At 44.3% G+C, this 24,821-nt stretch overlaps 1 protein-coding gene across 8 annotated transcripts in view; it reads right to left on the bottom strand.

Annotated features, from left to right (window-relative positions):
* FAM49B (family with sequence similarity 49 member B) overlaps positions 1-24,821 on the bottom strand; it is a 148,447-nt gene that overhangs the window by 74,191 nt on the left and 49,435 nt on the right. The window contains exon 1 of one of the 8 annotated variants that reach the window (XM_027560836.1): positions 10,408-10,573. The exons of 6 other annotated variants lie outside the window; for them this stretch is intronic. Coding sequence is in view for 1 of the 2 variants with exons in the window: in XM_027560833.1 (XP_027416634.1) it covers positions 9,816-10,028 (213 nt within the window). In the remaining variant the exon portion in view is untranslated. Of the gene's footprint in view, positions 1-9,815; positions 10,044-10,407; positions 10,574-24,821 lie in introns of those variants that run through there. One more of the 8 variants, XM_027560833.1, reaches the window with a different exon arrangement.

The following is a 24,821-nucleotide window of genomic DNA, read 5'->3' as shown; positions in this document are numbered from 1 at the left end:
TCCCTGGGTTGGGAAGATCCCCTGGAGAAGGGAAAGGCTACGCACTCCAGTATTCTGGCCTACAGAATTCCATGGACTACACAGTCCTTGGGGTTGCAAAGAGTTGGACACGATTGAGCAACTTTCACTTTCACTTAATAATATTTGTGACTGTGTGTGCAAGTTGCTCAGTCATGTCCGACTCTTTGTGACCCCATGGACTATAGAGTCCATGGAATTCTCCAGGCCAGGATACTGGAGTGGGTAACATTTCCCTTCTCCAGGGGATCTTCCCAACCCAGGGATCAAACCCAGGTCTCCCCCATTACAGACAGATTCTTTGGGCTCCAAGTATTTTGTGAAGCTCTTAGCAAACATTGTGTCACACTAGAAGCACAAAACAAGTGCAAAAAATAACATCAGTGCTAGTGATAGCACTTTGTCTAACCCTATCAGTGATGGAAATGTCATCAGAATTTGTCACACATAGGATATTCAGGGCGTGGAAGTAGCATATACAGTTAAGGGTGTAGGGAAGGTTTCACCTTTCAAAAATCAAACATATTAACAAAAACAAACAAAAAATAAATATACCACCTTTACGACAGAAAGCGAAGAAAAACTAAAGCACCTCTTGATGAAAGTGAAAGAGGAGAGTGAAAAAGTTGGCTCAGAACTCAACATTCAAAAAACTAAGACCATGGCATCCCACCACTTCATGACAAATACATGGGGAAACAATGGAAACAGTGACAGACTTTATTTTCTCGGGCTCCAAAATCACTGCAGATGGTGACTGCAGACATGAAATTAAAAGACCTTACTCCTTGAAAGAAAAGCTATGACAAACCTAGATAGCGTATTACAAAGCAGAGATGTTACTTTGGCGACAAAGGCCTATCTAGTCACAGCTATGGTTTTTCCAGTAGTCATGTATGGATGTGAGAGTTGGGCCATAAAGAAAGCTGAGCCCTGAAGAATTGATGCTTTTGAACTGTGGAGTTGGCGAAGACTCTTGAGAGTCCCTTGGACTGCAAGAAGATCCACCCAGTCAATCCTAAAGGAAATCAGTCCTGAATATTCACTGGAATGACTGATGCTGAAGCTGAAACTCCAATACTTTGGCCACCTGATGCAAAGAACTGGCTCATTGGAAAAGATCCTGATGCTGGGAAAGATTGAAGGCAGGAGAAGGGGACAACAGAGGATGAGATGGTTGGATGGCATCACCAACTCTATGGACATGAGTTTGAGCAAGCTCTGGGAGTTGGTGATGGACAGGGAGGCCTGGCGTGCTGCAGTCCATGAGGTCACAAAGAGTCGGACACAAGTGAGTGACTGAACTGAACTGTAATACAATTTGATATAAACAAAAGCAAAATAACCCCACTCCTTGCATCAATCTACAAGTTTTCTCACATTTCACTTTAACGTTCCTGAAATCCTTAAAGATCACAAGTAATTTTTTTCCCCAAATCAAAAGGTATCTGAACATGTTACACATTAATTTTTAAGTACATGTTATTAGTTGGCAACTTACCTTGGGGAAAATTAATCCTAAAATTCACAGAAGTCATTGCATAGAGGTTTGCCCTCAAAAACAGGTCAACCAAATGAACACCAACAAATATACATATTGTGTTCTTACTAAACGTCAGCTACCTCTCTAAAGTCAGATTTACTGAAATACAATTTACGTATGTTGGGAAACAACTTTCTATAGGTCTGTGTTTTTAACATGCTGCAAGCAGAGGTACTGACTGTCTTTTTGCTCTGGACTATATTTTCAAGGTCATCTGTGGAGCAAACAGCCTTGAGAAATAAAAACAATGACTCCCTCTAGAGCAAAGGACAGGCATGCTTACTGCTCATTACAAAAGATTTGGGTTCCCTCAATGAAGGGCTTCTCTCCAATAACATGGGCCACTATGGGTACCCGAGGATCAGGAAATTACACTATTACAAATGCTGATACTCTGGCTATTGCTATTAATATTACTGAGAGGAATCAACTATCCTTCAGCTCTTACACAGGGGACTCATGTCTTCTACCAGCATCCATGAAACTGTAGCAGGGAAACTTACTAGCTTGCAAGCAGGATAGGATCTCAGGTCATCATGGTTCTGGACAGTTTTGGCAACATGAATGGGATACTGACAGAGCCAGGACTCAAAGAGAGAGGATAAAGGTCCCTGAGGGCAGAGTTCTGGGAAATGAGAAGACACACTGGAATCTCAGAGTTATTCTAGTGGTGGGTGGCGAGAAGGCAGGAATAAGAATCCACTGCCCTGTTAATGAAAGGAGTTGAATTCATGTTTAGAAGCTGAGCACTGAGAAGTCAGATTGAAATTGGGCACTGAAATGATGACTTGGTTGTTACTCATCCTACCCTGGGCTGGCAGAGGAAGGGATGTGTCATGACAATGGGCAAACAAGTCCTGTGTCTCTAGGTGAATAGCTGTGACTGCTGAGCCAGAGGCCCCAGAGCTAAAATAGACTGTGTAAGTAAAGACTACCTTGCTGAAAATAAAGAGCTTTGGATGATGGACCGAAAAGAAGTTCCTTTGGCGGAATTACAAGAGAATGACCAAAAGGGAATGCAAAGCCTTGACTACCGATACAGAGCTGCTCTCCACTACATCCCTGCTTCTCTCTCTCCCTCTCTACTCCTCCTCCCAAATTCTTCTGCTTTTCAGAGGAAAATAATAAGGGGTAGGACTGAGGTCTGCCTGACCCCCAGAAAACCACACATACCCCTCAGAAGCTGGCCAGGAAACTTTAGAGAAGAACTCAAGTTTTATGGCTCTCTTGGACACAGACACCCACGTGGTCACTCTCTGATCTCGTCCCATACCCAGATTCAGTGAGTAGGGTGTGGGCAGCGTTTACAGTAGGGAAGGGAAATGAAGTGACTTATGGCTGAGGCTCTCTGGGTCACTTTAAAGTCCTCCAGTCGTTGCCTCTACATCCATCCTATGGTATAGGATGAACTTCCCCATCCTGTAAGTCCCAGAGGCAACTCTCCCAATTAGGAAGGGTTGCATGCAGGGAAGTGCTAGTACCTTTGAGGCTCCAAAGCCTTAAGAACCATTTCTGGTGACAAGTCTCTGTGACTCAGGATTTTACTGACTGGAGCCTCTGATAAAGGTGCCACCTGGCGGTGCCCCTGAGAGGATGGACTCTTCTGCCTCCCTGACACAGCCATCAGGCCAACTGCTTCTGTTAAGCAGCTGGCTACTGGGCTCCTGTGGAAACAGAAAGCCTGACTCAGGGAGGCTTCATGAGTTCCAGTCTGATGCTTCTACTTTGGGGTGGGTCAGCTCATACTCAATGACTAACAAGATGGAGAGTCAACTGAAAATGAGTATTTGAGAATATATCTGGATTGCCTTAGCTCCACAACATCTCAACTTTACATGAAAAAGAGGTGGAGAGCCCTCTGGGGAAACTCATCCTCTACTTTACCACTGGACACAAAGTTATAGGCTCAGTGGAGCCCACATCTATAAACTCTGTATTGCCAGACCATCCACTGTCAGTACCTGAGCACTGATTACTATCAGTTATTTCGTGGACTTTAGCAAAAGCCTCTGAACTTGCTCAACTGTATCCAGTCTTACTTTACCTTTAATCCATTCTCCAAAAGCTTTGAGAACAATCTTTTGAAAAAATAAATGAGTATTTCTCACCCCCTTTAAAGTCCTATAATGGTTTCCAGTGGCCTTTGGTCCAAACTGCCCTGAACCTGTTAACATGACTCAGCCAGCCAGCCTCACAGCACACTTCCTGTCCACTTCTTTCCCATATCTCCTTCATACCCTGCAGTACTGCCACACAGAACCAGTAACTGTCTGTAAGATACACAGGATTTTTCTCATCTCCAGGCTTTGGCCTCTCCTTTCTATGTCCATACATTTCTCCTTTTGCCAGACTGACTAATGGTCCACTCTTCAGATCTCAGTTTAGATGACATTACCAGATGGGTGTTTATCCTGGCTCATAAGATTAAGTACCTACTAAATTCATACTATCTATTCTCCTCTGTCTTTGCTTCTACTGTTAAAAAGGGACCACTAACATTTTATTCACTGTTGTGTAACCCTGCTTATGTGCTCAATAACTATTTGAGTAATCAATAGCAATCATATACCACATATTGTGCCAGGTGTCAAAGAAATATATCAAAACAAAAAAATTTTAATGATCATTCAACTTAAAAATGCATCACTTCAATAAAATTACATTCTTCCTCCCCTATTATACGGCACTGAAATAAATACAAAAATCTCACAACAGTGTTGGGAATCATGTAGCAAAGATAGTGTTATTCATATCTTACAGATAATCTGAGAATATTAATACTATCAGGAAAGAGCAAATCAGGACTTAAATGTTTTTGTCCATACATACTAAAATTTTACACGGAGACTCTACCAATAAGAGCACAAGTCAAGAACTCCCTGGCGTCCAGTGGTTTGGGACTCTAGGCTTTCATTGCTGAAGGCCTGGGTTTGATCGCCGATTGGGGAACTCAGATCCCACAAGCCCTGTGGTGCAGCCAAAAAGAAGAGCACAAATCAACAAACTATAAAAGTCCACTTCAAGATGTAGCCAATCTCCGTTTTCATTTAAATCAGTGCCTTTAATTCTCCATTACCCACATTAAGAACAGAAAAATGGCATAAACAATCCCAAATATAGAAATATAAGAAGCATTACTATAAGCAAAGCTAATGGAGGTGATGGAACTCCAGCTGAGCTATTTCAAATCCTAAAAGATACACTATTAAAGTGCTGCACTCAATATGCCAGCAAATTTGGAAAACTCAGCAGTGGCCACAGGACTGAAAAAGGTCAGTTTACATTCCAATCCCAAAGAAGAGCAATGCCAAAGAATGTTCAAACTCCCGTACAATTGTGCTCATTTCACACTGCTAGCAAGGCAATGCTCAAAATCCTTCAAGTTAGGCTTTAGCAGTACGTGAACCAAGAACTTCCAAATGTTCAAGCTGGCTTTAGAAAGGCAAAGAAATCAGAGATCAAATTGCCATCATTCACTGGATCACAGAAAAAGCAAGAGAGCTCCAGAAAAACATCTACTTCTGCTTCACTAACTATGCTAAAGCCTTTGACTGTGTGGATCACAACAAACTGTGGAAAATTCTTAGAGATGGGAATACCAGACCACCTTACCTGTCTCCTGAGAAACCTGTATGCAGGTCAAGAAGTAATAGTTAGAACCAGACATGGAAAACGGACTGGTTCCAAATTGGGAAAGGAGTATGTCAAGGCTATATATTATCACCCTGCTTATTTAACTTATATGCAGACTACATCACATTGAAATTCATCATTGGATGAATCACAAGCTGGAATCAAGATTGCAGAGAGAAATATCAATAATCTCAGATATGCAGATGATACCATTCTAATGATAGAAAGCAAAGAGGAACTGAAGAGCCTCTTGATAAGGTTGAAAGAGAAGAGTGAAAAGGCTGGGTTGAAACTCAACATTCAAAAAACTAAGATCATGGCATCCAGTCCCATCACGTTATGGCAAATAGAAGGGGGAAAGTGCAAACAGTGACAGATATTTTATTTTTCTGGGCTCCAAAATCACTGCAGATAATAACTCCAGGCATGAAATTAAAGACACTTGTTCTCTGAAGGAAAACTATGACAAACCTAGACAGCATATTAAAAAGCACTTTGCCAACAAAGGTCCATACAGTCAAAGTTATGGTTTTTCCAGTAGTAATTGCATGGATGTGAAAGATGGCTCATAAAGAAAGCTGAGTGCCGGAGAATTGATGCTTTGGAATTGTGGTGCTGGAGAAGACTCTTGAGAATCCCTTGGAAAGCAAGGAGATCAAATCAGTCAATCCTAAAGAAAATCAACCATGAATATTCACTGGAATGACTGAAGCTTAATAGGGTTAGGGTTAACCTACTGGAAGCTCCAATACATTGGCCACCTGACGCAAAGAGCCGATTCACTGAAAAAAGACCCTGATGCTGGGAAAGACTGAGTCCAGGGGGAGAAGGGGACAGCAGAGGATGAGAAGGTTGAATGGTATCACCAACACAATGGACATGAATCTAAGCAAACTGCAGGAGACAGTGAAGAACAGGGAAGCCTGGTGAGCTGCAGTCCAAGGGGCCACAAAGAGTAAGACACAACTCAGCAACTGAACAAAAACAACAATCCCAAGTAATAATATCTGGGAATATGACATTTTTTTTCCTGGTGTTTTCTGAAACTGACCTCAGTATTCAGTGTAATTTGGATTATCTGAGAACATGCTAATTTACAACTGAGAGAAAGATTCTGGGGCACAATGTAGACAGACACAGTGATAGGTGTCTATCAGTTTAGATTTAGCACAGAGCTGACATAATGCGCCGACTAGAACACATCAAGTAGAGATTACCCACAAGGCAGAAAATGACTGTACAGGACTGAAAGCTTCAGAATGCTGTATACAACAGTACCAGACATCATCTTTTCAAAATAAACTAAAATAGCTACAGAAATATATCTCTGCATTAGGTCTTCTACTGAAATAAAATCACCCAGTGTCTTTGAAAATAGCCATTCTCACCCATGGTACGTACCACAATCAGGATGTGGGGCGTGTCACAAGAAATGGCGTATAGTTAAAGGATCAAAATTCTAAGAATGATTTCCTTGTTTAAAAAGTTTTACAAATGTCACTCATTTGCATTCCAGTATACTTGTGTGAGTGGGAAAGGGGTGAAGTTATAGCCAGTGGACAGGAAATTATAATCCTGTATAAGCTCACAGTAGCTCAGACCATAAAGAATCTGCCTGCAGTGCAGGAGACCTGGGTTGGATCCCTGAGTCAGGAAGATCCCCTGGAGAAAGGAATGGCAACCCACTCCAGTGTTCTTGCCTGGAGAATCCCATGGACAGAGGAGCCTGGTGGGCTGGAGATTCCCATGGACAGAGGAGCCTGGTGGGCTATAGTCCATGGGGTTGAAAAGAGTCAGACACGACTGAGCAACTGACATGTTAACACATATGCTCACAGGCAGCAGAGAAGAGTGAACATTATCCATCCCGTGTGGCAGGTGAAAACGTTTGGAGACTCACTGTTTTAAGTAAGTATGCCTTCTAAATATACAACATAAAATACAGGACCTCAAATTAGTACTTTGAAATACTTTTAGTGAAGACTACAAGTCGCAGAGGCCTGGGCTGAAATGCCAGCCTTCTTGATCCTACTTGGGCAAGTACTTGGACAAGTTACCTAAGCAGTTTGAGCCTTACTTTCCTAATGCTATTTAAGAATTAACTAGGAATTAACCTACACATTGCAGGGTTGTGTGGAGAATGTGGCACAGAGGGGTTCACTATTACAGAGTAATAATGAAGGGCACACACCCAGTCCTCTATCTCTGTGTCCCTTCAGTTACCTAACCTTAGTTTCCTAGTCTGCAATCCTACCACCTATTAGAATTAGGGTGTTGTAAAGATTAAATATCTTACAACACTGCCTGGCAAGTAGCACACACTAGGTACGTGTTAGTTACCATTAACATCATTATCATCACCACCACTGAAACGTTAAGTCAACATTGCCACATTATCAGATTCGTCACTTTTCTACTATATGAAAAAATGCTCCTTGAAAAATTAACCTTGTTTAATGAACTGAGTATAATATAGGATGAGCTCACACACTCAAGAATTTTTATGCTGATTTTTAGAAACTTTAAATATACAAGAAATTATCTGAATTACCATTAGTCATGAATGTTGACAAGCTACATACATCAAATATCCATTTTCAGTGAACATATCCCTTCACTGAACTAAAGCATATCACAAACTGATGTCTATTGTAGTTTCTCCCCAAAGATTTCAAAGCATTTAAAAATAATTATATATAGCAATCCTCAAAATGTACAAGTTACCTGAGAAAACTGCATCTGAGAGCAATCAACATCTTTCTCTAAAACTTTTGCTAATTACAAACTGATGTTACAGTCTAACTGTTCCAAACCTGCCATTCATTCAATTAGTCAGAACATTTATTGCATATCCACTGTGCACCAGGCAGGCACTGTGCTAAACCCTGTTATAGCAACAGAAAAGGAAAGACCAAAAGTAACAGTGGGCATGCCACTAACAATATAATTAAGTATTCTGAAATTTTGTTTTCCTTAAACAGTGAAAAGAGCAAATTATATGTTCTAACAGTTGAGTGCATCAATAACTAATGAGTTAAGTAACCTCATAAAAGTGACAGTACAATATTTTCCCCAAGGAGACCAGGATTAAATGAAATAAGCATCTGTCTCTACTGCTCAATTACTTACTAAGGTAAATGACCACTTTAAATGAATCAAATAACCTCAAGAATGACACTTTTTCACCCATTTGAAGGGGAAAGTTTAGAGAAATAAATCTTAAGTTTGCTGTTAAATGTCACTTGGAATCTATCAGAAATAAACTACATTCACTCAGTTTTACTCAGCACCTGAAACTGTATTTTTTGCTGGGGCGACTAGGGTCAATTTACTAATCATGCCTTCCTTTGACCAACAATTTTTTCTTAGGTGAGAAAAATCTAGCCTTGATGCAATTGTCAAATAATCCAGAATTCATACTTTTTATCCTCCATTTTACAAAATGAGATTTTTCTCAAGTAGCTACATAACTGTATATATTACCCAGGAAAACTGCTCTGCAAAAAAAAAAAAAAATTACTTTACTTAACTCCAAGTAAAGTAATCTTAGTGCTTAAAGTGGTCATCCAAAACCTGACAGGGGACAAAGAGCCAACCACATTTTTAGTACCTACCTCGCCAGAAGATAGGGCTGTTAGACAAATGCTATTAATATTGACAGCAACTGTATCAAACTGACAGGAAGGAAGGTGCACTTCAGGACTAAGGACCTTCCTTGGAGTTCATTATTATGAACTATGAATGTCACATTAGAAAAACTGCTGTCATTTCATTTTATGAATGCTGAATCAGGCAGTTTTAGTTAACTGCAACACTTTACAAGCAGGCTATCAAATAAGCCCCAATTACCAAGTTGTTCCAGACACAGAGGTTCTGTTTCTATTATTAAGTATAATTAAAGAATTGAAAGGATCAGTTTATTTTTCTTGATACATTAGTCTAAAACGATTTGCAATAAGTCTCTGGACACCCAAGTGACTGAAATTCCTTGAGCTATACAAAACACTCCTCTGGAATGCCAGTCTTCCAAATGGCAAGACTATAAGAACACACAACTGATACACATTCTCCACATTACACATGAAGGAGTAAAAAGATTTCAAACTCAATAAATTTACGGGGGGTGGGGGGAGAGAAAGTGGAAACAAATGTCCCAAATCTTTGTCTTCTCCAGGATGGCATTTTGTAGCAGAGCAAGAATTCAGGCATTTATTTCATCAGTATTCCGCACACTGGGGGACATTCAGTAACTGCTGGTGACAGATGAGCCGAGAAGAAGCCTCACCAACAAACAGTATTAACAGGTAATGTTGCAAATCAGTCATGGAACAGCGGGAGAAGGAATGTGGAGGAGTTGAAAGAGTAACAATCTTCGGCCAAATTTTACATTCAGAGCAAATCACTCACACACTCCTCCGGCGGGGCGGCGTGTTTGGTGTGACCCAGAATAACCAAGAGGAACACACACACACACAGCAAGTGCCACTTCCACTACAGTTTGACAGTCATGCATTTGGATAATTATAGTAGAAACGTATGTTTTGGAAACACAGCTAAGACCACACCCTAGGACTGAGAACCTGGGACTTTAAATGCTACGGATCAGAGGTCCACGCAGCACCTGAGTCGGACGGTCTTGTGGCACAGGTGGAAGGGGTCGGGGCACCAACTTCAAGGCAGGTGACCAGGAGGGCCGCGTGTCCGGGCGAGGCGTGGCGGAGTCCGAGAGAGAAGGGGGTGTGGATCCGGGGACCAGCACCGGGAGAGAGGGAGGGAGGGAAGGCGGCCGCTGGGAGGAAAGGGAGGTGGGAGCTCCGAGCCGGGGGACGACCATCGACGTGGGAGGGGGAAGCGCCCAGGAGCCAAAGGTCACGGGCGGAGACAGGACTGAGCACGGGAGGGGACGGCGAGCACACGCGCGGAGACGCGAGTGGAAGGAGGCAGGGGCGGAGAAAGGCAGAACCGAATGAATGAGCGCCGGGGCGGCCCGGGCGCGGAGGAAGGGCCCGGGGCGCCGGCGGAGATGCCGCCGCAGCGCCGGGGGTGGGCGCCGGGGCGGGCCCCCGGCGACGGCGGTGGGGGCGGGTGCGGGGGACGAGGAAGCCCCGCGTCGGCTCCACCGCGCCCGCCTCTCCGCCAAAATGGGGTCGCGGAGCAGGCGAGCCAGGGGTGTGAGGGAAGGGGAGAAAAGGGGAAAAAAATAAACCACTCACCCTCCGCGCGAGCCTCCAGGCGCTCTCTCTCAGCCCCGTTCCTCCGCCCTCCTCGAGCCGCGGCGGCGGCTCCTCAGCGGCGCTAGGGGGAGCCCCGGGCCCGGAGCGGGGCAGCGGCGGCGGCGGCCGGACCGGGAGCCCCTCCGCACCTGCCCCTGTGGCGGAGCCGCGACGAGCCAGGCGGCGGCGGCAGCGGCGGCGGCGGCGGCTCCTCCGAGCGGGGAGGGCAAATGACCCGGATGTACAGGGTAACGGCGAGGAGGGGGAAGGGGGAATGCCAGGAAGTGAGGGCGCCGCGGACCTGTCCGGCCGTGCGCATGCGCCGCGCGCCCGCCCCGCAAGGTAAACCCAGTCTTCCTTCCCCGCCCCCTTTGCTCCAGCCCCTCCCCTCCTAGGGGGCGGGGCAAGGCCGGAGACAGGTGGTCGGGAGGACTCCGCGAGGAGAGGAAGGGGGCGCGGCTACCTTCTCCGCGACCCCGCCCTCCTTAAAGGGGCAGAACCTTAAAGGCCGAGATGGCTTCTGGGTGTACCCGCGTCTTGCATCCTTCTCATTTTACAGATGGAAAAACTGAGGCTCAGAGGTGACAGTGACCTGCCTCAGGCCAGTAAGCTCAGAAATGGTAGAAAGTGGAACTCGAGACTCGCAGATCTGGACTCTGCTTAACCCATCAAAGTCGGGCACGCCTTTCCCTCTCCGCCAGGTGCTGATTGAGTCTTAAACTCCCAGATACTGCAGATGCGCTTGGCAGGCTCCCCAGAGCCGAGAGGTACACCGATATTATCGCCTGCGATGGTATCATGGAGACGCCCTTGGGAGGTGTTAAATAATCAGTCTGAGAACAGAGATCAGGCGCCACTTGAGACTTGCATGGTGCTACACAGAGCACTTTCAGATAAATGAGACTCTGTTCTAGGGTCTGGTCTGGGTAATGCTATCTGATGGACAGAGAAGTTGGATGTGGTAGAGGGCGCAGCTTCATTTTCCCCAAATTCCCCTTTCACTCTGAACATAAAGGTTCCCGCTTTACTTAGAAAACAAGAACATCCCATCTAGCTAGCTCATCCTAATACCGTTATGAAACTCTCAGATTTTTTTCATTAATGCCAAAGTGTAAATAACGATCACATCTCCCAGGGATATTTTCAATTTGACTGCTAAGCAGATAGTAACTATGAAGGTAAATGGTCCTAAACATTTTGAGGTCAAGATCTCTATTGAAAATCCCATAAAAGTATGCACTTTTCTCTCCAGGTTAATGTATACAGGCAAACGAACTGCACACAATTTCAGGAAATTTTTGGATCCAGGAAGCCTATCTATGAAACCCTGATTATGAACCCTTGTTCTAGTCAAATAGGTAAGATCCCAGTAGTGATCTGGGCCTTACCATAGGTAGCCAAGCAAACACTCCTTGCCTCAGATATAGAAGGCAGCACTTAACCATATGTAGCTTTCTGTCTTGCTCTTGAGTTACATGAAGACCAAGTGATATTGGCCATATTACAAAGAAATGTGGTTAAGAGCGTCATGGAGAGAGCAGGTGGCTTTATCAAGGCACACACTAAGGGCAAGAGTCCTAGGCCTCAAACTTTTACCTTAATTATCTTACTTAAGGATGATTTGGGGGTCTTACACTGTATCCACTATAATCTTCATCAATTTCAATGGAACACAGGGCGCTGATGTTTTGCAAACACTGATGCTAACAGAACAGTCTCCACAATCCAAGAACTCTGATCCATTTGTCTGATACACGGATACCTACTCTTAAATAACTCTGGTCCATATCGACCCAACATCCTCTCTTTGAGCCAGAGAAAGGGTTCTTACACCTGCTCAGTCCCTTAGATACGAGCTGCCAGCAACCACACACCTGGAACCGAGTCTCCCATGGAGAGGAGGAGGAATCTTGTCTGTAATATCCTCAACACGTGAACATCCAGTTTAGCTCAAGTATCTCCAATTATGTGGAGCTCATTATCCTCTAATTGTGAGGAGCCTCTTTTTTTAATTAATTATTTTGGCCTCACTCCACAGCATGTGGAATTTTCTCAAATGGGGACTGAACCCTCACCCCTGCAGTGGAAGCAGGGACCACTGGACCACGAGGGAAGTCCTAGGAGCCTCTTCTTTTACACTGATCAGAAATCTGATGCCCATCAACTGTCATTCATTGGTCCGAATTTTATTTCTGCAAAGTGACAGAGACATGATGCTGGCCTGGAGGAGCTTACAGACCAGCAAAGAAAACAATCCATTTGATGAGTGATAACTGTAAAATAGAGGATGAGTCCCAAGAGGAGTATAGACTGCTTTTTTCAGAGACACCTTTCTCCTTATCAGCCTACACATGTTCCTGACCTGTGTAAGCTCTGCCACTATCCCATGTGGGAGGTCCTGAAAAAGGGGACAGAAAACAAAAACCTAGGAGAAGTGATGAATTTACTCTTCCACGATCCCTTCTTCATCCTTCTGCATAAATGTAATCACATTTCAGCTGTGGTCAAAGTCTCAGGTTGAAAAAAAAACAAAGGATGCAAAAAAAGATGTTTACATAAAAGTACTAGGCTCTAAAGATGATTTAACCATGGTGGCTTGTTAGCATTTTTTTTTTTTTAATCCTTAGTCTATGTGTCAGGCACTGTACTAAAAGCCTTTGACTTGCATTTCCTCTTTTGCTTTTTACAAATTCAGTCACTGAGTCATTCAATCAACACAGTTTTGCCCCTCTACTGTGTCCCAGGCACCATGGGACACAGGGTGAAGTCAGTAAGTCATGTGGCTCTTGTCCTGGAAGGGCTCAAAATTCAGTAAAGGGAAGGGCCGTAACCCCACAATTACAACACGGCATGATTCGTTCTAATTTCAGAGGGTGGAGCAACTAACTCTCCCTGGAATGGCTATGAAGGCTTCAGAGGATAAGCTTGGTCTTGAAGAGATGGGGGGAGGGCCAAGAAGAAAAGTTACATGGGCAGAGGAAGGGGAGGTCATGACATGCTTGGGGGAAGACTGGGTGGTTGGAAAGGACCTCCTCAAACACCATCCTAAGGAGTCTGAACTTGCCTCCTGAAGGCAACCACCAGTAAATAAAAGCTTCTAAGCAAGGGAGAGACATAATCAGATGTGTTTTATACCAAGATCACTCTGACCACAGTGTCCAATGTGGACTACAGTGGGAGAGACAGTGGAGACCAGCAGACCAGAGAAGCTGTTGTGAGGTCCAGGCGAGACATAGTAAGAGCCTGTTCTAGGAAACTGGCAGTGGAGAGAAAGAATGGACAACAGAATTGAGGTATTTACTGATGTATTATAGAATCTACACATGTTTGTGACTAGTGGAATTTAGGGGAAGAAAAAGCAGAAACTGTGGGTCATGACCCTGCAGTTCCTAGCTTCACAGATTAATCTGACAGTGACACCATCCAATCCCAAACCTTTCCAGTTTTCATTCCTATTCTCTTCCAACCTTTATCCATGTAAATGAACACTGCTTCAGTTGGTATCTTCAGATATGTGCAACTACCTCCTAGTATCTTTTCCTATTTTTCCAGGCACATTTATCACTTTAAGGCTGCAGAATATTTCATCATGTTGAAATTGCTCTGTTTCCTTTCAGTTGCTAAAGGTCCACACCCTGCACGCCTGGTTCACCCTGGACTCATTTGACTCTGGGCATTTTGCAAGGGATGAGTTGAGCGAAGAAAGGGAGGCTTTAGGTGAAGGGTATTGGAAAAGTGTAGCCTCAAGGGCAAGGAAAGCTGCAACTCTCATGGGAGACACTTGAGCAACCCTATTGCATGTGGAAATTACAAAGCTGTCGAAAAGAATGTATCGACCATGGGAATCCTAATGTCCACTCTCTATGGCAAAGCTAAACAGTGTATTAAAAAGCAGAGACATTACTTTGTTGACAAGGTCTGTATAGTCAAAGCTATGATTTTTCCAGTAGTCACATATGGATGTGAGAGTTGGACCATAAGGAAGGCTGGGCATCAAAGAATTGATGTTTTCGAACTATGGTATGGAGAAGACGCTTGAGAGTCCCTTGGACAACAAGGAAATGAAACCAGTCAATCCTAAAGGAAATCAACCCTGAATATTCATTGGAAAGACTGATGCTGAAGCTGAAGCTCCAATACTTTGGCCACCTGATGTGAAGAGCCGACTCAATGGAAAAGACCCTGATGCTGGGAAAGATTGAGGACAGGAGGAGAAGGGGTGACAGAGGATGAGATGGTTGGATGGTATCACGGACTCAACGGACCTAAGTCTGAGCAAATTCCAGCAGACAGTGAAGGACAGGGAAGCCTGGCGTGCTGCAGTTTCATGGAGTTGCAAAGAGTTGGACATGACTTGGTAACTGAAGAACAGCAACAGTTCTCTATGGCCTAATCCATCTCATCCATTCACTCCTTCATTCATTATTCCCTCTTGGAGCAATGCGTTCTTGTGAACCACTAGGCAATAATGCAGAGCTAAAAGCACCAGGGAGCTGTGGATTTAGCCCCGCCAGGGTTTGACGCCTGTCCTACAACCTTCACAGGTTAATCTCAGAACTTCAGTTTCCCCACAGTTTGTTCTAAAAATTAGTTTAGATAAAGTTTGCTCAGTACTTGGGACAGAATTAAGCCTATACTCCAGTATTCTTGCCTGGAGAATCCCATGGATGGAGAAGCCTGGTAGGCTACAGTCCACGGGGTCGCAAAGAGTCGGACACGACTGAGCGACTTCACCTTCACTAATTATTTTCAGTCTTGGGTCCTTCCCTCTGCCTCCTGGCCTCCCAGCAATTTCCTCAGTTTCTGAGCTTTCTACAGGTGACAGTGCAGGTGCTCAGAGCCTGAATCTGCCAGAGTGAAGCAGGGCACTCACTTCCTCTCTCTAACCTTCTATTCCCCTTCTGTGAAATGGACATAAAAACATACTCACAGGAATGTTTCAGTGCTCTTATAAATGCTGTATAGGAAAATCTCCTTGGACTGAAAGACCAAACCAGTCCATCCTAAAGGAAACCAACCCTGAATATTCACTGGAAGGACTGATGCTGAAGCTGAAGTTCCAATACTTTGGCCACCTGATGCCAAGAGCTGACTCACTGGAAAAGACCCTGATGCTGGGAAAGATTGAAGGCAAGAGAGGTGGATGACAGAGAACGAGATGGTTGGATGGCATCATTGACTCAATGGACATGAATTTGAGCACGCTCCAGGAGATGGTGAAGGACAGGGAAGCCACAAAGAGTAGGGCACGACTGAGGGACTGATCAACAACAGGAAAATGAGTTCAAAACCCCAAAGTACTCTGTCATTACTATTACTGCTATTACAGAATAGACATCACTGTTTTCTTGGTTTCTCCCCACTAAAAAAAAATGATAACCTTAGCATAAGTTCCATGGATTTTAATCGATGGGTCAAAGGATCTGAACATTGCTATGGTTCTTGATTTTTACGGTCCAGTGGTACTTAGGAGGATTCCGTGAATAGCTGCTGCCACTGTTAACTCAAATACACCACCCAGTATGTTTAAGCACCAAGATTATAGCTTTTGTTGACTCTGTATCGAGTCTTTGTCCTTAATCTAACTTTCAGGGACTTCTCTCAACCGCTCATCCTCCTCTTTGAGGAATCAGTGGACACTGAATCCCTGAACAAAGAGGCACCTTCCCAGATATTTCCACCACAGCCCAGGCTGAGGATGAAGAGTCATGGGTCATGCCTTACAGAGACGAGCACCCACCCAATGTGTGAGTTTAATGAATGCAAAAGAGGATGGGGAAGGAGGCCTGGGAATCCCTGCTGCTGCTGCTGCTGCTGCTAAGTCGCTTCAGTCGTGTCCGACTCTGTGGGACCCCAGAGACGGCAGCCCACCAGGTTCCCTCGTCCCTGGGATTCTCCAGGCAAGAACACTGGAGTGGGTTGCCATTTCCTTCTCCAACCAGGCTCCTCCATCCATGGGGTTTTCCAGGCAAGAGTACTGGAGTGGGGTGCCATTGCCTTCTCCGGGGAATCCCTGAGCAGGGCTCAAAGCCTATCTAGCATCAAGGATGACATCAGAGCTGCTCCTCAAAAAGAACCAAAGAACAGACTCAACAGTTCAAACCCAATACATTCCTGTGATTTAGCAAAACATTAACCAATCTCTCAGAGGCCATAAAGTTATCCGTATGGCCATATGCCCCCAGAGTTACAAGGTGTATCCCTAAGTCTCCTCACATTTCCAAGTGCAACACAGTGCTCATACTGGGCAGCTGCAGTTTAAGTTTCACCATCCCTCTGAGTGACCTGCAGGAAGGCAGCATCTGCTGGCCCCTCCCTACGCCCTGAATACACTTGCCATGCAGCTGCGTCTCAGCCTTCTCTAGGGTCACTCCTCAAAGTGGTCCCGCCATTCCCTCCTAAAGTTGACCTTCCCTTCCATATTCCCTCATATGTCACTGGCTTTTTTTCCCCCATTCTAGCGCTTACCACAACCTGTAATTTTTTTATTTTTGAGCTTAAAAAAATATTTTAAATAAAAAAAAAAAAAGACTTTCAACACAAGGTCAGCTCAGTGAAGGCAGAGGCCAAGGCTACCCTGCCCATTCCTGTCCCTACACCTGGGTGTGCCCACCCAGCTCCTAGAAGACCTCAATAAATACGTGGAAAGATTTAAGGTGTTAAAATTTGAGTTAAAAAAAAAAAGAGGTTTCTGGCTTCCTCTACCTTTCTTTCACTCTGACTATATGAACAATATTTACATGTTGATTGCAGAAAAAATCTGAAAATTCAGAGGAGCAAAAGGAAGAAAATATAAACACCCCATGAGCTAACCTCCCAAACCATGTGGACACACTTCCAAATGTTTTTACTATGTCTATATCTATGTAAAGATAATGCATTGACTTACATAAAAATGGTTCATATTTTGAATTGTCATCTGCTGTGTTTCATCTCATGATCTGTCTTGGTCATCTTTCCTTAACAAAGGTACTTGAGCAACTTGTTGTTAAAGGCTCTATAATACATACATGCGGGACCCTGTGCCACTCCACAAAGCATTTAACAAGTTCCCCAGTGTTAAGGTAAAGGGTTGGTTTCTTCAATGTCAACAAAGGTAACACGCTGTAATACAGCCCTCCCCTCTTCACCAGCCTCCTCTTTTCCGTTCTGTGTTTGTATTGCTTTCGAGCTGTATTTCTACAGAAGTCTACTCCCCACCGTCCATTCACCACCTGGAGTCATTAGAGTCCCCATCAACTAGAAGCAAAATTGTTTGCAGCCGGAAAAGCTCGAGTATGACGAAGCCAGGACAACATCGAGGAGTTCATTTCAGGAATAAGCTGCTGAAACAGGCGACAGAAGCAAAGAACGTGTCTTCTTGTCAAGATTTGAACATAAAAAGAAGAAAGCAGAGACTTCATACATCTTCACGTCTCCTTCCCAGACCCTGTTCTATGGCTAGGTTTTTCCCAAGAGGGATGGGCTGGTCCATGGAGTTGACTGATGTTGTAAGCAGTCTGTGGGCCAAAGCCTGTGCCCCACTTAGAGAAGAGCTGGCTACAGGAAAGTCTATGAGGACACGGAAGCGGATGCTGGCCTTTCCTACAAACAGTTCTCTCAGTCCCCTTGTGTGGTTCAAGAACCTCTTGGCATTTTCAGCTCAAAAGTCACACCCTCCACAAGAAAAGATCTTCCCCTGCCCACCTGGAGAAGCAGACCCCGCTCCAAAAGGACCCCTCAGTGTTCCAGTGTGCCCACAGCCTGACCCACCTGTCCACCCCCACGGCGGCCAGGTCGCCTTGTGAAGATGCACAGGCATAGGAAGGGGTCACGGAAGGTGGGGCTGAGATGTCTGAAAGTCAGATCCAGAGGGATGTAAGGGAGAGGAAGGGCTGGGTGAGCCATCCATTCCCAGGCCTCACCCCACTGTGACCCAGAAACCCAAAGAGAGGTTGATCTGCTGTCCCCCCACCTTTTATGGCACCCCCACAGAGGCAGAGGAAACTATGAAGGAAGAGAATCCCTTGTTGGTTACAACTATCGTGACACCGTTAATCCGCTATACTCCAATATAAAATAAAAAGTTTTTTAAAAATTAAAAAAAGAGAATCCCTAATTGTGTCAAGGGTCACTAATTTATCGATGCCATTTAAATAAGACTGTGTGTGAACTTACAGTTACCAAAAGAGAAGGCGGGTGGGATAAATTAGGAGTTTGGGATTAACAGATGTGCACTACTACACATACAATATATAAACAACAAAGACCTACCTGTAAGTAGGAACTATAAGAACGATGGGATTCCCTGATAGCTCAGTTGGTAAAGAATCCACCTGCAAAGCAGGAGACCCTGGTTCGACCTCTGGGTCGGGAAGATCTGCTGGAGAAGGGATAGGCTACCCACTCCAGTATTCTTGGGCTTCCCTGGTGGCTCAGCTGGTAAAGAATCTGCCTGCAGTGCAGGAGACCTGGGTTTGATCCCTGGGTTGGGAAGATCCCCTGGAGAAGGGAAAGGTTACCCACTTCAGTATTTTGGCCTGGAGAATTCCATGAATTGTATATAGTCCATGGGGTCACAAAGAGTCAGACATGACTGAGCAACTTTCACAAGGAACTATATTCACTACCTTGGAATAACCTATAATGGAAAATAGTCTAAAAAATAATACACACACATGAATCACTGCACTATACACCTGAAAGTAACACAGCATTGTAAAGCGACTACTGTACGTGTGCCTGCTCAGTCGTGTCCGACTCTTTGCAGCCCCACAGACTAACCCGCCAGGCTCCTCTGTCCATGGAATTTTCCAGGCAAGAATACCTCAGTTTGAAAAAAAAGAGATTTTTGTATGTGTTTTCCAGAAATATCATAGTTAGAGGAAAGAGAAACGAGTTTGGGTTGAAATCTGGTAATGACAGAAGCAACTATTACCACCAATACCTCTGATCAATGGTTTCATTTTGGCTGATTTCCACTCATGTTCTAATCCAACCTGTATAACAACATCAAGAGAAAGATTTTATTGCTTCCAGTTCCAGAGAAGGCAATGGCACCCCACTCCAGTACTCTTGCCTGGAAAATCCCATGGACGGAGGAGCCTGGTGGGCTGCAGTCCGTGGGGTCACTAGGAGTTGGACACGACTGAGTGACTTCACTTTCACTTTTCACTTTCATGCATTGGAGAAGGAAATGGCAACCCACTCCAGTGTTCTTGCCTGGAGAATCCCAGGGACAGGGGAGCCTGGTGGGCTGCCATCTATGGGGTCGCACAGAGTCGGACACGACTGAAGCGACTTAGCAGCAGCAGCAGCAGCAGCAGTTTCTGGATAACAAAATTCCAGTGAGGTACAAAAAAAAAAACGTTAAGTATTTTGCTGGAGGTCACAAAGTTACTAAGAGATGAAGCCAAGATTAGACCCCAGGCTCTAAAGCTTTTGACATGCATGAGTCACTCAAGCTTCCTTGCTTCCTACTTGCCCCTTTCTTTCTACAAATATTAACTTAAATCTCTCAATGTCCAAGCTTCATCTAAAATACTAGATGACTCAACTTTTTTTTTAAGATTTCTTTTTTTATGTGGACCATTTTTTCTTTAAAGTCTTTACAGAATTTGTCACAACATTGCTTCTGTTCTATGTTTTTATTTTTTGGCCACGCGGCACATGAGATCTTAGCTGCTTGACCAGAGATCAAGCCTGTACCCCCTGCGTTGGAAGGTAAAGGCTTAATCACTGGACAGCCAAGGAAGTGCCTATACTACTCACCTTTAATAGGCACAATAACCACCTAATTCACTGCTATTGTCAGGGTTAACTAAAATAACAGATGGAACAGGAAATCCTCCATAGTCAACCACTTTTTACTCTAAAAACAGCAGTGACATACAACTAAATCTAAGACATCCCTGGTCTTGGTAAACTCTCAAGTGGTTAAAACAATTATATGTTACAGATTATTTATTCTGAGTTTTGAAATTTGCGGTTTTAGTATTCAGAGTCAGAAGGCTGTATGTCACAGTGGCTGAGAGCTCAGACCCTGTACTCAGAGTCTGAATTCCTCCCTCCATTCTCTCATCTGTAAAAACTAGGAAAGTAAGGGTATCTATCCACTGTCAAAATGATGTTATCGCAAGTAAAGCAGTTAGGGCTGTGCCTGGCAAAGGTGGTGATGGTTTAGTTGTTGAGTCATGTCTGGCTTTGCGGCCCCATGACTGTAGCCCACCAGGCTCCTCTGTCCATGGGATTTCCCAGGCAAGAATACTGGAGCAGGTTGCCATTTCCTTCTCCAGGGGATCTTTCCCACCCAGGGATCGAACCCATGTCTCCTGCATTGCAGGCAGATTCTTTACTGATTGAGCCACCAAAGAAGTCCTTGTTTGTTATTATTTCTAATTATTAATTAACCTCCTACCTTAAGGTAGTATTTGCATAAAGCTGCCTGTACTAGCATTATGTATAATAAAAACCAGAAATAAGTTTCCTGCAACAGGGAAACAGCATAGTTGAATTTGAAAGAATTGTCTTTAGAATTAATGAAAACTAATTTAATAACAATTTAAAAGCTTCTGCATTGCCACTTAGGGGCTGGATAATTTTGAACAAGTCATTTCATTTCTCTGGATTTGTTTCCTCACTTTGAAAATGAAGGTTCTACTCTCAAGGACTTTTAAGTCCTCTCCAGATTTGAAGTTTATATTTCTAAGGTTTTCAATAAATTATAATCCATCGATATCAAGGATAATAAGCAACCCCTAGGAAACGGCAACCCACTCCAGTGTTCTTGCCTGGAGAATCCCGGGGACGGCAGAGCCTGGTGGGCTGCCGTCTATGGGGTCGCACAAAGTCGGACCCGACAAGTGACTTAGCAGCAGCAGCAGCAGCAGGTACATAGAGTGACAGTGGTAAAGAACACGCCTGCCATCGCAGGAAACATGAGATGGGGGTTCAATCCCTGGGTCAGGAAGATCTCCTGGAAAAGGGCATGGCAACCCACTCTAGTATTATTGACTGGAAAATCCCATGGACAGAGGAGCCTCGCGGGCTTTAGTCCATGGGGTCTCAAAGAATCGGACATGACCGAAGCAACTTAGTACACAGCACGTATGTACATGCAAAGATGGTAGCAACATGAGACAATATTTTATAAATTAACAATCCCAACCTTCTTTAACCCTACTTTTGTTCTATGATGTTAATTACCTCCTAATAGAATTTGTACTGTGTTTATCGTGAATCTCTCTGAATAAGGCAGAAGCACCAGGACAACAGGGATGCAGATCTGGTCTGTTCACTGATCTGTTTATCCCCAGCCACTAGAGCAATGCCTGGCACACAGGAGCTCAATTAACATCTGTTGACTGAAAAACTGTGAATATTAAAGAGCAAAGTACAGAGACTTCCCTGACGGTCCAGTGGTTAAGACCCTGCGTTTCCAACGCAGGGGGAGCAGGTTCCATCCCTGATAGAGAAACTGAGATCTGGCAAGCTGTGTAGAGTCACCAAAAAAATTAAAAGAAAAAAAAAAAAGAGCAAAGCACAGGAGTATATACATAAAATAGAATGCCACTCATATAAAATATCTACCCTCATGGGGAAACGGCAGATGGGATCAGAGAAATTAAATCTCAATGACAACATGAGAGTAGGGATGAAAGACTTTTATTTTCCTTCAATGTTCTGAATAAATGTATCTGTTCAAAAAGACAGCATTAGAACAGAGAAGCATGTAAAGAGAGAAAAATGAAGGCGCAATGGAAGACATGTCCAAGGAAGACGGCAGCAGACCCGAAGGAAGGGGCCAAAAGGGCTTAAGCAAACAGGAGGCGGCTCTTGGAGGTTAGTTATTCTGTGAATGGAAAGAATCACAGGGGTAGAAATAAAACTAGGTAATATGATTCAGAAAAGAAATGCCAACTTTGAACTTTTAATTACAAGCTAATTTCTATTAAACTATACCCAAGTTGATAGTATTTCCCCATTCACTGTCTAATCAACAGAGGCTTTGGTGAGTCTGATATTCGGAGGCCTTTGGAGGGGCTACCTGTTACTCTTCTTGATCTGCTGCTGTGGATGCAAGAAGAATATAAGAGGCCCACAAACCGAAGTTAACTGGTAAAATGTAGGTCTTTTCATGACCCAACTGATCAACCAGGGTCACACACTGGGGAACACACAAAGAGTACAGAAAACAGCCTTCCCTTCAAGGGGATGAAGACACACGACCTTATTATGATACAAAGCAACACACAACTGCCAAAGAAACTGATACAGACAAGCAGCCTGGAAAGTAAAGGGAAAGGACCATTCCTCTTGGTGTGGGGGAGTCAGCGCTGGGGGCGTGGGGAGAGATAGGGAGGAGACGTCCAGCCCTTATGCTGAACTTGATCAAATCACCAGGACCCTAGTGCTGTTTGTGGGCTTCATCCTGAACCTCTCACCTGGTCCTACCTTGCTTTTGGGATTACATGCTACTCTGAAAGCCTCCAGCCTCCACCTGCTCACCTGAGCTCTTCATCACCGCCAGGCATCTGAACTTTGAGCAAAGCAGGTCAGAGCCCCTGCTGTGAGAGTTCTCAGGACCGTTGTTACGTATTTCAAGGACATATCATAATTGTAAATTGCATGGTGATTTGTGTACATCCTTGAACATTGTGAGGTTCACCAGGGCAGGAGCCATGCCTGTCATGTCAACCCTGCATCTGCAGTGCTAGCACAGAGCCGGGCACCATGCCTGGCACAAGGCATGCACTCAAACCATGGCAGCTGGTCAAACAGCTGAGTTAACCCAATCCTAGGGCCTTTACCCTACTCTGAACCCCCAGCACGGCCACAGCCCTGGAACCAGGGAATGGATCAGCAGCACAAGGAGGTGAGATGTAAACTGCCCCCCCTCTTCCCAAATTAGCCAAAATGATGAGGTCACCAGCTATGTGACACAACAGTTGAAATTTAGAGCTTCAGACAGTATGATGTGAATATGCCAAACAGGAGCTAAGAGCAAGACAAGAGTTTAGATTCTCACAGTTTCAAGGCCACAGAAGAAGAGATACTGTATAAGGTTAAAAAAGGAAAAAAAAAAGAAATCTTTCCAGGAGAGAACCAATAAAGTCCAAGTTAAAAAGAAGCTTAACTGGTTTAGCTAGCTTCCTCTCTAAAATCCTGGGGCTGATTTCACATGAGAACACAGGTTGAGGAGTGGGAGGGAGGCTCAAGAGGGAGAGGCTATATGTATACTTATAGCTGATTCAGGGTTGTTGTACAGCAGAAACCAACACGACATGGTAAAGCAATTATTCTCCAATTAAAATAAATTAGAAAACCAAATTTAGTATTCACTGGGCAAAAAAAAAAAAAGAAGAACACAGGTTTAATGAGAAAGCATCCATCCTTAGTTTTAATGCAGAGAAGAAGAGGGGAATGCCACTTTGCTTGAACTCTGGTCTTTTTGAACCCACAGACTCAGAGAAATATATGTGGTTCTCATTTCAGCATTTATTTAACATTGTTAATTAATAGGCCTCTTGTTATTCATGAGGGCCTGCATCAGAGTTTCTGAATGAATCACCTAATTTTAGACAAGGACAGAACCTTGGAATTCATTTTTAATCCAACATCGTACTCTTAGCTAAATGATGGGAGTCCAAGACAGGTCCAGGGGGGCTCATAGAACACAATCCTCTAGGCCTGGATTCTGGGTCCAGAGTGAGGATCACACCGGTTCCCATCTACAATCAGAGAACTGCTGAGTTGATTTCCAAAGGTTGGACTGGATCACTGAGGTGTCAACACAGTCCTGCAAAAAATCTCTACTAAGAAGCAGTGTGCAACATTTGATGTGTTGTCTGGTGTGATCTTCCAGGATACATGAGATCAACTGAAACATTATCCTTTGACTTTCCTGGTGGTCCAGTGGTTAAGAATCCACCTGCCAATGCAGGGGACATGGGTTTTGAATCCCTGGTCCGGGAAGATGCCACATGCCGTGGGGCAACGCAGCCCATGTGCCACAACTACTGAAGCCCATGAGCCTGGAGCCCAAGTTCCACAAGAGAAGCCATAGCAATGAGAAGCCCACACTCCACAACGAAGAGTAGCCCCCACTCGACACAACTACAGAGAGCCCATGTGTAGCAATGAAGACCTAGCACAACCAAAAATCAATGGATAAAAATTAAAAAAAAAAAACACACACATTATCCTTATTTAACCCTTCATTACTCGTAAATCTGTTCCAAGGTATGGGGAAAAAAATGTTAAGAGATGTGTACTGAAGGATGAAGAAGTAAGTGGAAATGAAGATTTCATGGGACTTCCCAGTTTCCCTTGAGTAAGGGAGTGGATCCTGGTAGTAATACTGAACTACTTCCTTACAGAGTTCCTGTAAGTACTATTCCTTGTGCCTTTGCCCATGCTGTTCCCTCTGCTACAAA

This window comes from Bos indicus x Bos taurus, chromosome 14 (genome assembly GCF_003369695.1).
Source record: "Bos indicus x Bos taurus breed Angus x Brahman F1 hybrid chromosome 14, Bos_hybrid_MaternalHap_v2.0, whole genome shotgun sequence".
In the NCBI taxonomy this organism is placed as follows: Eukaryota; Metazoa; Chordata; class Mammalia; order Artiodactyla; family Bovidae; genus Bos; species Bos indicus x Bos taurus.
Note: the sequence above shows the minus strand (reverse complement) of the source record. Positions and strands in the feature narration are given on the sequence as shown.